Genomic DNA, 15,375 nt, shown 5'->3' on the forward strand with positions numbered 1-15,375 from the left:
GAATAAAAACCATAACACTTTCTTTTAAAATGACTGTCCATAAGATTTCTAACATTGGCATAATAACCTTATTGCTTTTGATTTTTTTTTTTTTTTTTCTGTATTCCAGGAAATAATAAGTCACAACGGGAAGAGCTGGACTCTATCCTCTTTCTTTTTGAAGTAAGTGGGGTTTTTTTCTTTGTATTCTCAGCATTGAAAATAAAGAAAACTAGAATTATTTTTTCTAGGCATTTAGTTCCAACTAAAAGACAATAGTAAATAGTTAAGTAGCAGTATATTATTTATATGGCAGAATAGAAAAGAAACTTAGTTCCATAAATATATGTAGTTCCAAAAAATAAATAAATATATGCATTGACAAATGTTTGAAAACTTTATTGTCGCCTTCCTATTATATTTAGCATTTCTTTGTTTTAATTCCACAGTACTCAGATCTCAATGGAAATATGTATGCAGAATAAAATTGAAAACCAATAATTTTGAAACTTAATTAAATGAACTTTTTCTTATAGTTTTTTATATTAAAAGTTTTTAATTGCTAGAACTCCATATCAAATCTTTACATGTTAATACTTGATGAGAATTAATTAGATGTTCAAGTTATACAAAAATCAAATTTTTTTCCTTACTAAGCAAACATATCTTTAATGTATTTGACTTTAGTTTCTTCAAAGTCATAATTTTCATTCTTGATGTGTAGTTATTTTTTTACCAGATCTATCAATGGTAGAACTTGAAAGCTTTGTTGGCTACTTTTATATAACAAATGTCCTAATTATTGGTTTGCCCAAATTATTCTATTTGACAATAGAACAAGATTACTTTAAGGAAATTGAGTTTTTGTGAAGTATTAGTAAAAAGTTATTGTTTATAATTAGGCATATTTTGTGGCCTAAAAAGTATTTCTAGTTCTTACTTTTGGGATAAATGGAGGCATTTATATATAAGAATTAATATAAGTATTAGAATTGATAATATTATAAGTAATAAAATTGTAAATATATTATATAAGTATAAGAATTACGTATATACCTTGTCCCTAAAAGCAGTTGAATGGGATAGAGTTACAAGAATGGAGAAAAAAGAGCTGCTTATACTCATTGTGGTATGTATGGGAAACTTTGGGGGTTCTAATTTCATCCCTGTTCTTTCTATTCAGCTGTCTTCATAAAATCATAAAAAGTCAGAGTTAGAAGGGACCTTAGATGTTATTTTCTTAGTCTGGGATTCAGAGACACCTGAGACATCTGTGAATAGATTTCAATCTATTTCTGGGCTTGGATGGGAAAACCTTTATACCTTTATTTTTCACTTACCTTTAACTGAAAGTTAGCCTTTGTTCCAATTATTTAAAAATATTATTTTGAGAAAGTCCATAGATTTCATTATACTGTCAAGGAATCTGTGACCCACAAAAGGTTAAGAGGCTGACAAAATGACTTGCTTTGAGTCACAGTGTCAGAGAACAAACCCACCTGTCCTAACTTCAAGTTTAGTATATATTTTTTTTTAACTACATCTGAGCTTACTCTGAACAGGTCAGTGAATTTGAATTTCAATAAATCATATCAATATCAGTATTCTTAGTGTAAATGAAACAAGAAGACAAAAAGGTAGTTGTGACTCCTAAATGGAAGGAGTCTTAGTTCTTTTTTGCACAAATAAAACTGAGCAGATTGCTTTTATAAAACATGTTATTAAAAGGTAGCAAGAAATATAAGTAAATGGGATATTTGATTATTTTATATTGAAGTACCTGTGTTAACCATTTGCAAAAAACCATGAATATTATAGCTCAGACTTAGAGCAAGAAGTGACCTTAGATCTAGTTCCACCTAACTTTTTAATAGCTAAGTATCTCTCAGGCCAAGAGAGGTAAACTTTCTTGTCCATGGTCTCAAAAATAAGAACATAGCTGAGCTGAGATTCAAATTCAATTCTTCTGGCTCCATTTCTAAAGCTTTTTATATTATATCATATTGCTTTCCTAGAAGAAGAGAACAAATTAAAGAGTCATGACTTTGAACATGGTGTTACCTCCAAAGGAGAATAGGGAAACTGGAAAGGAAGAATTTAAAAAGAAGTATGAGTTTAATTGTTGAAGATGCTAATGGAACATTTAAATGAGGTGGTCCAAAAGGAATATATATATATTCAGTAGTGAAGTTCTCAAGATAGAATAAGTCTGGATGTTTATATGTAGCCCATCAAATAAACTTTGTAGATAGCCTATGTTTGGGAATACTAGGATTTAGAGCTAGAAGGAATCTTTTGGGTCATATAGTACCCCCTTATTTTACTGATAAGGAGGGAGGCTGTGGCCCAGAGAAGGTGACTTACCTAGGGCCACACAAGTAATAAGTGACAAGTAATAAGAATTTGAACCAGCATTCAGAAAATCAACCAATTTTTATTATGTACTTACCACTGAGCTAGGCACTGTGCTAACCACATCAACTGATTTCTAATCTAGCACTAGTACCACCTTGATAACAGAAGAGCAAATGATTATAAAGTAGGAGGAGAAGCAGAAGAAAGAGTTATGGAAAACACACTGTTTTTGACTTAAAATGAAAGATTAATCAAGAGAATGATTAAAGGAGTAAGCTGGAAGGGCTCTAGAATACAAGTTGAGGGGATTACCTGGGGTAGAGTGGTGTGTTACTTTCAAGATTAGAACAAAAGAAGCAGGGAATGAATGAAAATATTGAGGAGTTTTGAGATCCAAGCCTAGGGGAAGATGAGGGAACTCATGTCAGATAATCTTTTTCTTTTTCTTTCAAAAAAGTAGTAGCTAGTGTTATCTTCTGTGGGACAGGTGGGAGAGGAATGACATAATACACTCTTTAGGAGACAAAACATTTAGAAGAGCTGCTGTAGAGAACATGGCAAGTAAATGAGGGAAGAATAAAAATGTCTTCTGTTTAGGTCTCAGGGCTCAGTTTACATTAGGTAGCATGAATTTATTAAAGGAATCAATTAACAAAGCCACATAACTTTTTACTGAAGGATTCAGTAGTTGCAGCTTACATGTTATCATTATTCAGTTATTCAACAAGTGTTTATTTAGCACCTACTATATATACCAGGCACTGTGCTACCAAGCTACCACAAGGCAAAAATAATGTTCCATTCTTTTAAGGTCATAGTCAATAAATAATAAGGAAGTGAAGAAATTTGACATAAAATTAAAAAACTCTCCAAATTAAGTCATATCCTTTAAAACAATGCAGTTGTAGGTATGACTAGTATAGAAAGAAATGTGTTAAAAACCATGGCTAGATGACTCAATATATGATTACAAGTGATAATCTAAAAAATATATATTTTAAAAGATAGAAAATGAATAGTTACTAAAAGTGGCAGTCATTTTCAAATCAGCTATTTTTTATGGTTAAATAATTGTGAGAAAATTTTAAATCACTTCTAACTTAGAAGTAATAAAAATGAGAAGAAATCATTTGAAATCATTCTTGCCTGACATGTAAACAAGGTTTTGATGCTTAAAAATGGAAAATGGTTTAAAAAAGAAAAAAGTAAAGAAAAACCCCAGGCATTGTGATTATAATTTTACCTTTTCCTAAGGAAGTTTAATGTAAATTAGTCAGCCCAGTAATGGACCAATGGAAACCCAGAAACTCTGTTAGCTAGCAAACACTTAGTTTTGCTAGATAGAGAGAGATGAGACAGCCCAAGGTAAGCACTGGGTTGGTCTTGCAAAATTATTTGCAAATTCAATTGGATAGTGAAAAAGAATGAGCAGAATTCATGATTAATTAGCCAAAAAACCATGGGAGGGTGAAGATTAACAGATTTTGAGAAAGGACCCTGTTAAATTAGCGCAACTCCATAACATTTTAAGGATATAACTAAAAGGAGTACAATAAACCAAAGAAAAATGGAAAAGATTTGTCAAGAATGTTATAAAATTCTTGATTCAATTATAACATTGTTAATACATTTGGACTCCATTATCATAGCTTCCTGTTATATCAAATAAGGAAATAGAAATGGTGCTAAGTAAATCAAAGGTGGGAAGAACAGTTGGATTAGAGAAAATATACATAGCAGTGCTTTGGGTTCGAAGAAAAATTCTAGCTACCTAGAATTTATTAAATTATTTTGTGCCAGGCACTGTGCTAAGTGCTAGGGATACAAAAAAAGACAAAAACAATCCTTGCCCTGTATAATTGTTTTTGTGTACATTTTAGAAAGCTATATCTTATATAAGAAAATGATCTAATAAACTTTACCAATTTTGTAAGTACTGCTGAATTTTTAATATAATGATAATGACATAATTATTGCAGTACTGCCATCTTTTCCCTATTTATACTTTTTCTGCCTTCTCTAGATTAGATTAGAGATACAAATAATTCTTTCTCTTCAGTAATTTACATTCTAATTTAGAAATATTTTTAGTTATACAGTTTTCATTGTAGGACCCAGTCTGTCCTGGATTGTAGGACTCAATCTGTTCCTCAGGTAGGAGTGATACTACTCAGTTCTGCCATTGTTACTGAAAGGTGTGTCAATTTAATCCTATCCTTGGATTTTCCAAATCAGAATTTTCCTTTCAGGATACTATTCCTCCATATATATATTGGGTTTTGTTTTTTTTTTTTTTTTTTTTTTCAATTAAGGTATAAATTTCCTGAAGACTGATCTTGTCTTGGTTTTATGTTTTTATGGACAGTGCTTAGCATAATTCTTGTTCAGTCATTTTCAGTTATGTCCAACTCTTCAAGGCCTCTTTTGGGGTTTTCTTGCAAAAATTATAGAATGGTTTAACCATTTCCTTTACCTCATTTTATAGATGGGTAAACTAGATGAATAGGGTCACAAAGCTAATATATATTTCAGGACAGATTTGAACTTGGGGAAAGGAATCTTCCTGACTCTAGGCTTGGCATCCTATCTACTGCACATAGTGAATGCTTAATACTTTTTCATTTATTCATACTCTGATGCCTCCTTGTGGCCTGGGAGTGGGCCTTGAACTCTCAAAGATTATGCCAGTGTAATGTGATCTAGGTTACAGAGGAATTGCAAGTCTATAGAGCAAACATCAGTTTTCTTAAGTTTGAAAACACACTTAGATTATCCCACATTGGCCAAAGAGTAATATGTTGTTTCCTTCTCCTATAATCACTCCTTTTCTTTATTGTTGGAGAGAATACCACAAAGACAAAAATGATGATCCTTGGCATATTGAATTGTCAATCAGTCAGCAAGTTTATTGTTATATTGGGTATTGATTTAGGCTCTGGGGTTACAAATACAAAGAATGAAAAGGAGCTTATAGTCTGCTGAATAATGCCAAGATTGGGAATGTGGCAGACTAGAAAAGGATGATGCTTTGGTTAGAAATTAAGGTTTGGAAGAGGATTGGGTAGTCTCAATTGTAGATGTGTTGACTTTGAAATGTCTTTGGGATATTGTTTCAGATATCCAAGTAATTGGTAAGATGGCACTGAAGCACAGTGACAAGATGGGGCTGGCTGTAGATCTTTGACTCTTCTTTAAAGAGGATTAATTCAACTCCTGGTGTTTGATGATGTTACTGAGAGGGGATGAAAGGAGAAGAGAATATATTCTGGGTCAGTGCTTATAGTTAGGGAACATGATATGGATTATGGGCTCACCAAGGACACATAAGTGAAAAGGGAGAGCTCATGTTTGTTGTAAGGTAAGAAGCAAAATCCTTATCAGCAGATATGGAGAAGGGGAAGAAATAGGGAGTTTCTGGATTATGGTCAGATTTGTTGTGGGAACAGTATGAAATAAAGAAGAATGTCATTGGATTTAAGGAGGTTGAGGAAATGGAAAGTTGGGAAGTTTGAGAGAGTCATCTATCTACTCATCTATCTACTTTAAGATACTTTAAGTGATGAGAAAAAAACAAAACAGAAAAAACATAGATTTACCATCCCTATCCAGTCATAGGATCATTTGTTTTAGAATTCTAAAGAACCTTAGAGATTATGTAGTTCATCTGTTATTATAGATGAAGAAACATAAGCCAAGAGAAATGAAATAGCTTTTATAGTATCATCTGGGTAATAAGTCGCAGAGATAGCATTTGAATGCAAGTCTTTTTACTCTAAATTCAGTGTTCTTTTTTTTTTTTTTACATTAATATTGTTAATATTCTGAATGTTTATCTTCTCTTTAGTTTGGCTGGTTGAGACAAACCCAGAATTAAATCATATACAGAAGCTTTCTTGATGTTATTGTTTTAGTGGTTAAAATCTTCGTTTTATCATTTACTTATTTTTTGGCTTTATGATTCAATCATAGGATTGCCATTTCTTCAAATACTATAGCACTTAAACAAGTTATTAATCAGTCAGAGAACAGAAGAGTCAGTTGCTTGGTATTCTTTTTGATGGAAATTAATTTCTTATTCATGATTTTAAAGATTGCCAGGATTTTATGTTGGTGAGGAATTTGGAATAATTCCAATAGAAATTAATGAATATTGCCAAGGAAAATAAACCAGAGATAAGATTTTTTAAAATGTGAAGTTATGTTTTCATGTATTTTAGGAACAAGATGGCCTTATTCTTTTTGTTATGTTTATCAATAGACTGAACTAATTGGTAATAGAGACCTTTAGCAAGGTTGATCTTTCAGAAAGGGATCTTTATAAATAGTATCAAGAATCCTTGAGGATGATTGTTGTAGAAACAATAGTAGAAGCAAAGAAATTAAGCATCCCTCATAAAACCATTATAATGGAAATGAATTGATTGCTGTGGTTGCTATATCTACTAATCATATCACTAATATAGGAGCCAGGAAGTCCTTGTTTTTTTTTTCCTATTTAATTCATTAGATAGCCAATTGGTTAAGATTAAAGAATCTTAATTCTGAGTGTTGAGACTTGACTTAACTTAAAATCCAGCTAAGTTTTTAAAGACATATTTCAGAAAGCTATTTAGAAGTATATCACTTAATTCTAATGTTCTGTTTTGGCATATGGCTTTTGGTGTAGTTAAACAGTGACACCTAGTGTTTTTTTTTAAGTTGTATCACACTTTATGCCCCTATTTGGGGTTTTCTTGGCAAAGATACTGGAGTGATTTGTCATTTGCTCCTCCAACTCCTTTTTCAGATGAGGAAACTGAGGCAAACAAGGTTAAGTGATTTGCCTAGGGTCACACAGCTAGAAAGTGTCTGATCTCTGATCTTCCTGCCTCTAGGCATAGTATTTTACTCACAGTACCACTTAGAAGCCTTAATTACATAACTGTCACTTTAGTTTAAATCCTCATTACCCCCCAGCTAGATTATTGCAAAAGTCTTCATATTTATTTCCCACCCTCAAATCTTTCTCCATTCTGGTCAGTCCTCTACACTGTTATCAAAATGAAGTCAATTCTAAGTAGCTTCTTATTGCCTCTTGGATTAGATGGAAAGTCTAGAAGTCAACAAGAATATATTGAGCTCTTGCTGTGTCCCAGGCAATGTGCTAGGCATACAAATAAAGTGAAAAATAATACTTGTCCTTTAAGGAACTCTCACATTCTTATGGAGAAATAACATAAAAATAATTGTATACATAGGATAGTCAATTGGAAGTAATCTCAGAGGGAAAGTCCTAGCATTGAGAAGAACTGGGAAAGTTCTCTTGTGGAAACTAGGATTTGAGTTGAGACTTAAAAGGACTCTAGGCTGTAGAGTTGAGAGAGAGCATTTTAGGAAGTGGAGATTTAAGAAAATAGGGTGCTTTGTGTAAACAATAGTAAGGAGACCAGTCACTGGATTGTAGAATATGTGGAAAGGAGGAAGGATAAGAAGATTTAAAAGGTAAAAACTGGATAGATTATAAATGACTTTAAAGCCAAACAGAAGATTTCCTATTTGATCTTAGAGGTAATAGGGAATCACTGAAATTTACTGAATCAAAAGTAACATGATCAGACCTGCACTTTTGGAATATCTCTTTGGCAGCTGAGTTGGAGGAAGATAGACTGGAGTGAGAAGAGATGAGGCAGGGAAACCAATCTAAAGGCTAATACAATAGTCCAAAGATAAAATGTCCCTTGTTCTAGTAGTCTCCTAAGTGAAATCAATGTTCCTTGGAGGGTGTTTTCTAACTCCAAAGGTTATAGAGGAGAAGATGGCTTGCTTTCTACCTTTCCCCTGGTAATTTTGGAGCTTGTCTTTTACACAGTCATATGTATCAATGTGCAAGGCCCCAGTTTCTCGTTTCTTAGCAAGGTTTCAACTCATAAGATCAGTTAGAACCTAACTACTACCCTTGCACCCACAGCAGCAGCTGTGCATGTGTTCTTGTGAAAATTCTGCATATCTACCTCTGACTCTCAAAGTACCCCCTTATGATTCCATTCTGATTCTCATTGGCTACAAATAAATCTTAGGCCAAACCCCATTTGATCATTATTTGGGTCTGGACTGATTCAGATTGAATGTAAGTAGTAGTCAGATTCAGATTGAATGTAAGTAGTAGTCATTTCTTCTTAGGCAAGAAATCCTGAGGGTCTTCCCCTCTCAGATTTGTTTATTTATTTAGATTTTTTTTTTTGGGGGGAAAACTAGGTAAAAGAAGATTCTTTGCTACCTAACCTAAATCACTGTACAGCCTCAGTCAAACTAAAACCTATTGAAGAGCTTACCTTAAAAAAGGCCAATGTCTCCCATTTCATTCTCAGAGCCATTTCTAGCCATATTAATCTACATTTTTTCCACTAGAATCAGATGTGTCTAGAGAGAAAAGTAAGGCAGGTGACTTTGCCCAGCCCTCCCTCCCTTAAATCCAGTTCACTTGCATGTCATGGCATCACCTCCCTGGTGTCATGGTCCTCTTTGAGAAAGAAGGAATAACAACAACCAATCAACTCTGATCAAATGATCAACTCTGATCTCATTACATAATTTATCTTTTCAAATCTATCTCCTTTTCGAATTTCTTAACTTCTTTCCTAACAGTGTTCTGAAGACTATCTTTCTGCTTTGTTTTACCTTTTCCACATACACAACTGGATCTTTAGTTCAGGCCCTAGTATTTTGCATTTTAAAATAAAGTAAAAGTCAAACAATACACATGTTTTAAGTGCCTATTATGTATCAGACACTATGCTAAGTACAGGAGACATAAAAAGAGGCAAAAGATAGTCCTTGTCTTTAGGGAGCTCTCAGTTTAAGAGGAGCAAACAAGCAAATAAATATGTACAAACATGTTCAAACAAGGTATAATAAAGTGAGAAATTAAGAAAGATTGGGAAAGCCTTCCTGTAAAATATGATAGGTAATATGTTCCATGGTCTTCTAATTTACTTACTCAATTTATCTTGAGCTTGATGACTATTTTGTCTTTACTTTTGATTATTCTCCTGTCAAAATTTTACTTTGAAACATCATTTTTAGTTATTTGGAAGGGGGAAAGAATTTGCAAGAGACAGATAATTTACTTATTCTGTCATTTTCCCACAATTCCTTGGATTTAAAATACCATCCCCACTAGTTTTTCTGCTACCCATCTGGCTGTTCTTTCTCTATATCCTTTCCTGGATCATCTTCTGGATCATGCATCCCTCAGAGGTCTCTCCTGGCTCTCTTCTCCTTCTGTACTATAACTGTGCTATATTATGCTATACTTCTCATCAGATCTCATAGATTTTATTATTGTCTCTATGCTGATGATTCTCAAATCTCCCTATCCTGCCCCCAGTCTTTCTGCTGATGCTCTAGTCTTGTGTCTTCTACTGTGTCTCATATATATTGAACTGGATGTCCAGTAGACATCTAAATTCAATATGTCCAACACAGAACTCATTCTCTCTCCCCCTAAGCTCTCCTCCTCCTTTACCTATCTCTTCAGAGGGCAGCATCATCCTTCAGGTTCCGTGCCAACTGAGAGTCATTCTAAATTACTCACTGTCTCTGACCTTCATATCCAAGCTGTTGCCAAGCTGTTGTTGTTTATGTCATCTTTGATAGTAACTAAACTAATTATTGAAAGAAACTTTGTGAATATAGTTTACCTGGATTTTAACACAATTTTTATTATAAAAGTATGCCATACTTTTCTGTTGGAGATTTGTAGGTTAGATGATAATACAATTAGATAAATTCAGAACTGGCTGAATGGTTGGACTCAAAGAATAGTTAATAGTTCATTTTCACTGTGGCAGGAAGTCTTCTGTGGAGAGTATCTTTTAGATTCTTTTATACTTTGCGATTTAATATTTTTATCACTGACTTGGATAAGGGCATAGATGTATGCTTATCAGATTTTCACCTAATACGAAACTAGGAGGGATAGATAACACTGGATGACAATCAGGATTCACAAAAATCTTGAAAGGCTAGAGCATTTTATTGAATCTAATAAGATGGAATTCTACAGGTATAAATGTGGAAGCTTGCACTTAGGTACCAAAAAAAAAAAAAAAAAAAAAAAAAAGAAGCAATTTCACAGTGCAAAATATAAGGGAGATATGACTAGACTGAAATTGTGAAAGGCTAGATGCTTATTACAGTCTTGAAACTCATACATTGGAAGTACCATTTACCCTTCTAGCCTCTCCCTTGATCATCTGCTTAATTATATAGTTCTTCATTAAACCTCCTTTTAAAAAGGTATCTAGGGAAGCTATTCCTCATTTCTTGTTAGGCTGCAATCCAGACTTTCTCTATTGTGTCTCCCAAATCTTTTCATTTTGGAAATATGTTTTGCCTCTGTGACTTCTCCCTAGGTTTGGATAATTCATTTTAGAATCTCCATTTAAGGAGGGTGCCCAGGCCAACTTTGTCTTATTTCCTTTCATGATTACTAATTGATATTCATCTATAGACTACACTTTTGAATTTATCTACCATGTCTACACATTGGATATCTTCTCTACTTTTTTCCTTTTATGTATTGCTTTCCTCCATGAGAATATAAGCTTCTTGAGAAAAAGGACTATCCTTTTTTTCTTCTCCCCCTTTCACACCCCCCCCCCCTTTTTAAACTGCTTAGTATAGTGCCTTACATATTGTAAACACTTAATAAATGCTTGTTGATTGACTGGATTTAGCATACTATAAACTCAAAATAGTCATTATAATGTGGCAGCTAAAAAAAAGCTAATAGAACTCTAGATAGTGAGGCATATTTTTCCACAGATGATGATCCCACTTATAAGACCTCATCTGGTTTTCAGTTCTGGGTGCCTAGTTCTCTAGTAGTGATAGACATTAATGAGCTAGAGAGTTTTTAAAGGAGGAAAACCTGGATATTTCAAGTTCTTGAGTTCATGCCATATGAGGATAAAGGCAATCATTTGGGCAGGTTTTCCTTCAAGAAGAGGGAAATTAGGGGAATTATGATAGCTATTTTTGTGTATTTGAAAGCAGAACTACGAACAGAAGCTACAAAGATGTCAATATAGACTTGATATCACAAAAGTCAAGACAGTTTTTGTGTTTCTGGAGCTTACTAATTCTAGTAGGGAGAGATCATGGGAACTATAAGAGAAGTAGCGTGGTATGTTCCATATCTTAATATTTCATGTTTCTGGAAGTATAGGAAAAATTTAGTTGAAGTCCAGAAGATATCCATAAAGTATATGTGTATGTGTGTGTATGCATATATGTGTGTATACATATGTATATTTATAAACAGAGGAAGAAAGTGCAATGACAAAAACAAACATCAGCAAAATTTAAAGAACCTATAATTTTTTTCTAAAATTTCTTTTCTTAGAAAATAAAAGGTAGTTTTCATGAGGTATATAAAAGGATTTTCTGCAGAAGCTATTGACCAGCTATCTTTTTTTTTTTTTCTAATTTTAAAATAATAAGAAAAAGGCTTATACTTGACTGTGAAACTCAATGGTTTTATATTTATATAAGTTAAAAAAAAATCTCCCTAACAGTGCTATGAGGTATGTAAAGTTACCCCCCACCACTTTACAGATGGAGAAACCAAGTGATTTGCACATGATCATATAACTAACAAATGAATTGTCAAATTGAATTATAAATTGAAACATCTCATACCAGATCCAATGTTCCTTATATTATATACCACATTGCTTCTTAGGGTGAACTTATCATAAAGAAAATAATTTTTAATGAAGATGTCTTTTTAAAATTTGCATTTCATACTTTTCTTTGATGGATTTCCAAATCTTCTTAATATTTGATTATAGTTATATGTTAGGATTACTAAGTGAGAACTGAGGTTGTCTGGATGGTGACAAGGTGAGAATTCAGGTTTTCTGGACAATTACAAGGTGAGAACTCAGGTTGACTTGATAGAGGGGGCAAGCTCATTGGCTGGGGTGGTTCTTCCCAGAAGCCCTTGCATTATCCCACGCCCATTCTCTGGGAGGATAAAAAGAGACAGCACTGGGCGCAGAGAGCAGATCGGCCTGGAGAAGGATAAGAGCTGGAGGAGATTCAGAGCCAGAATTCAAGAAGAAAGACTCTGACACTGAAAGAGCATGGATAATAAAAAGACTGTTAAAGAACTTTAAAACCAGCAGGAATCACTGGTTGCAAAAGAATTATATGGGGATTAGACAAAGATGCTCCTTTAGAGGAGATCATAAGACGCTGTGCTACAGTGGGAACAAATGCTTTTTACACCCGGACAATGATGAATGTGGAAAGACAGGGTCCCTCTTGGCAAGGGACTTCTAGAGAAACTCGGAGATGTTTTCAATGTGGAAAAATTGGACATCTAAGAGCTCAGTGTAGGTATGGAGATACAGTGAGAAGACAGGGTGAGAGAAGACCTAAAACCCCATGTCCAAAGTGCAACAGAGGACTCCATTGGGCATCAGAGTGTAGAATAATTCAGGGAAATGGGATGAGGGGCCCAGGTCCAGGGCCCCAGGCAAAAAAGACTTGGGGCATGATGGCAGCTGATGTTACACCCAAAGAACCTTTAGAAGGCCAGGACTCTGATTTAATCAATCAGCAGAGAAGCAATCACATGGCAGAAAGGGATTACCTGATAAGTCAGTCAAAAGGCAATCAGATTGCAAAAATGGATTACACTTGGGGAGAATACAGGCCTTTTAAACCAACAGGGCTGTGCCCAGTGCAAACAACTCCAATGTAATTGTCAGATGATGAGAAGAGATTTAGAAAGTGGTAAATAGAAGGAAATTAGATAGGTTAACTGCCTGGGAGAGAGGGTTTGCTTGTATTTCTTCAGCAGGAAAAGGAATCAGATGGGTGCCAACGAGTCATATTCACCTTATCCATCAGAGAGAGACAGAAAAAGAGAAAGACCTCAAAATAAAGGAGAAGATCTAAGAAACATCTGACACTGAAAGAGCATGGATAATAAGAAGACTGTTAAAGAACTTTAAAACCAGCAGGAATCATTGGACTTCCTCACACAAGATGAGACTAATGGACAATGGACTTATGGACAATTATAAATTTTCAATTTATGATTATGTTATATACTTCTAGCATGTGTTATGTTACTATGTTACTATGTGCTTATGTAATTTATGTAATTATCTGTAATACTTCCCATATTGATGGATTTATGTTTCAAGGTCATGACTGTCCTATGTTCTAAATCAAAAGAAAGGGGGAGATGTTAGGATTACTAAGTGAGAACTGAGGTTGTCTGGATGGTGACAAGGTGAGAATTCAGGTTTTCTGGACAATTACAAGGTGAGAACTCAGGTTGACTTGATAGAGGGGGCAAGCTCATTGGCTGGGGTGGTTCTTCCCAGAAGCCCTTGCATTATCCCACGCCCATTCTCTGGGAGGATAAAAAGAGACAGCACTGGGCGCAGAGAGCAGATCGGCCTGGAGAAGGATAAGAGCTGGAGGAGATTCAGAGCCAGGATTCAAGAAGAAAGACTCTGCATTGCATCAGGCTTGACGGGGCTCTCTGCAGGAAGGGAAGTCACTTCTAAGGACAAGAGTTAACAGCAACTGCGTGGAGACAACGGTTCACTACAGGAAGAAGAATCTGTCTGAGAGATTTGAGTAGACACAGCAGATCTCTTCCCAGAGAGCGATCCAGCAGCTTCTGGAGACGACAGCACGCTACATTTGGCGCCCAACGTGGGGCAAGGACTTTTGCTTATCCTGACAAGAGGAGCTAGACCAGACCTTTGCAGTTATATAATGAAGAATCCCAAATGATATCTAGATTTCAGGTTTGGGTAATTTCAAGTTTGGGTGCCCTCCAAAATAATAAGAAAGATAGGAAGAAGGGATGGGTAGGTGGGAAAATAATGATATCAAACTTGGACATGTATTTAAGATATCTATGGGACATCTGGTTTGAGATACACCATTAATAGCTTCAGGTTAATGATGGTAACAATGTGTCTGAGGTGGAACTGATCTGTGATCCTTGAAAAAGTATCAAGTTTGCTTTTTAAACAGAAGAAATAATATTGATTGAAATAATATTTACTTTTAATATTATTTTGCAACTTTATACTTAACCAAATTGCTTTTATCGCCTAGTTTCCCATATCTTAAAAAGTAACTAATATTTTTGTTTTATGCAGAAAATCTTGCAACTACTACCTGAAAGGATTTTCTTTCGATGGCATTATCACAGCATAGGTAAGATTATATTTTTTAAAATTTCTAATACTACAAATTTCTTCCTCCTGCTAAAATTTCAAATTAGCTTCATGAAGAGAACTTACTTATACTGAATAATAGTGTTAAAAGTAGTTTGTTTATCCTGCAGGTGGAGCGTAAAGACAAGTGATTTTTAGATTCCGGACAATTTTAGAAATGTTTTCTTCTTTTCCTAAATTACTTTCTTTAGACAAATTATAAATACCCGAATCCTTGTTAAAAAAAAAAGAATACTACTTTCTCCTCCCCTCATCAACACATATTCAGCTTACCACTATTCCCAGTTTTGAACATTTTGAGATGTGGTAGCAATGAATGAATTTGATATGATAACTATAATAATAGCTAACATTTAGATAGCACTTACCGTGAAGAAAATTGCACTTAATAAGAAGAAAGCTACCACTGCGTATTATGTAAGCCACTTTTACAAGCTCAGTAATTTGGCTTCTAAATTCTTGAATTTGTAATTTTAATGATATAGGATATAAAAATTATAAGAAAAAACAAAGTAATGTGGGAAGAAGAGAGGTTTGTCACTTTTAGAATTTTGGACTGTAGGTAATAGAATATCATTTTGTTAATGCAATGATTATGAAATGGATTTTTTTTTTTTTTTTTTTTTTGCTGAGACAATTGGGGTTTAAGTGATTTACCCAGAGTCACACAGCTAGGAAATGTTAAGTGTCTGACACCTGATTTGGACTTAAGTTCTCCTGACTTCAGGGCTGGTGCTCTTTCCACTGCACCACCTAGCTGCTCTAACATGGACATATTTAATAAATGCTT

The 15,375-nt window shown here is 34.3% G+C and overlaps 1 protein-coding gene across 1 annotated transcript in view; it reads left to right on the forward strand.

The window, feature by feature from the left end:
- The window catches only part of RALGAPA2 (Ral GTPase activating protein catalytic subunit alpha 2), a 387,908-nt gene that overhangs the window by 34,841 nt on the left and 337,692 nt on the right, over positions 1–15,375 (forward strand). Inside the window, 2 exon segments of the mRNA XM_074287744.1 lie at positions 110–162; positions 14,508–14,565. Of these exon segments, the coding sequence (XP_074143845.1) occupies positions 110–162; positions 14,508–14,565 (111 nt within the window).

This window comes from Sminthopsis crassicaudata, chromosome 2 (genome assembly GCF_048593235.1).
Source record: "Sminthopsis crassicaudata isolate SCR6 chromosome 2, ASM4859323v1, whole genome shotgun sequence".
Taxonomy (NCBI): domain Eukaryota; kingdom Metazoa; phylum Chordata; class Mammalia; order Dasyuromorphia; family Dasyuridae; genus Sminthopsis; species Sminthopsis crassicaudata.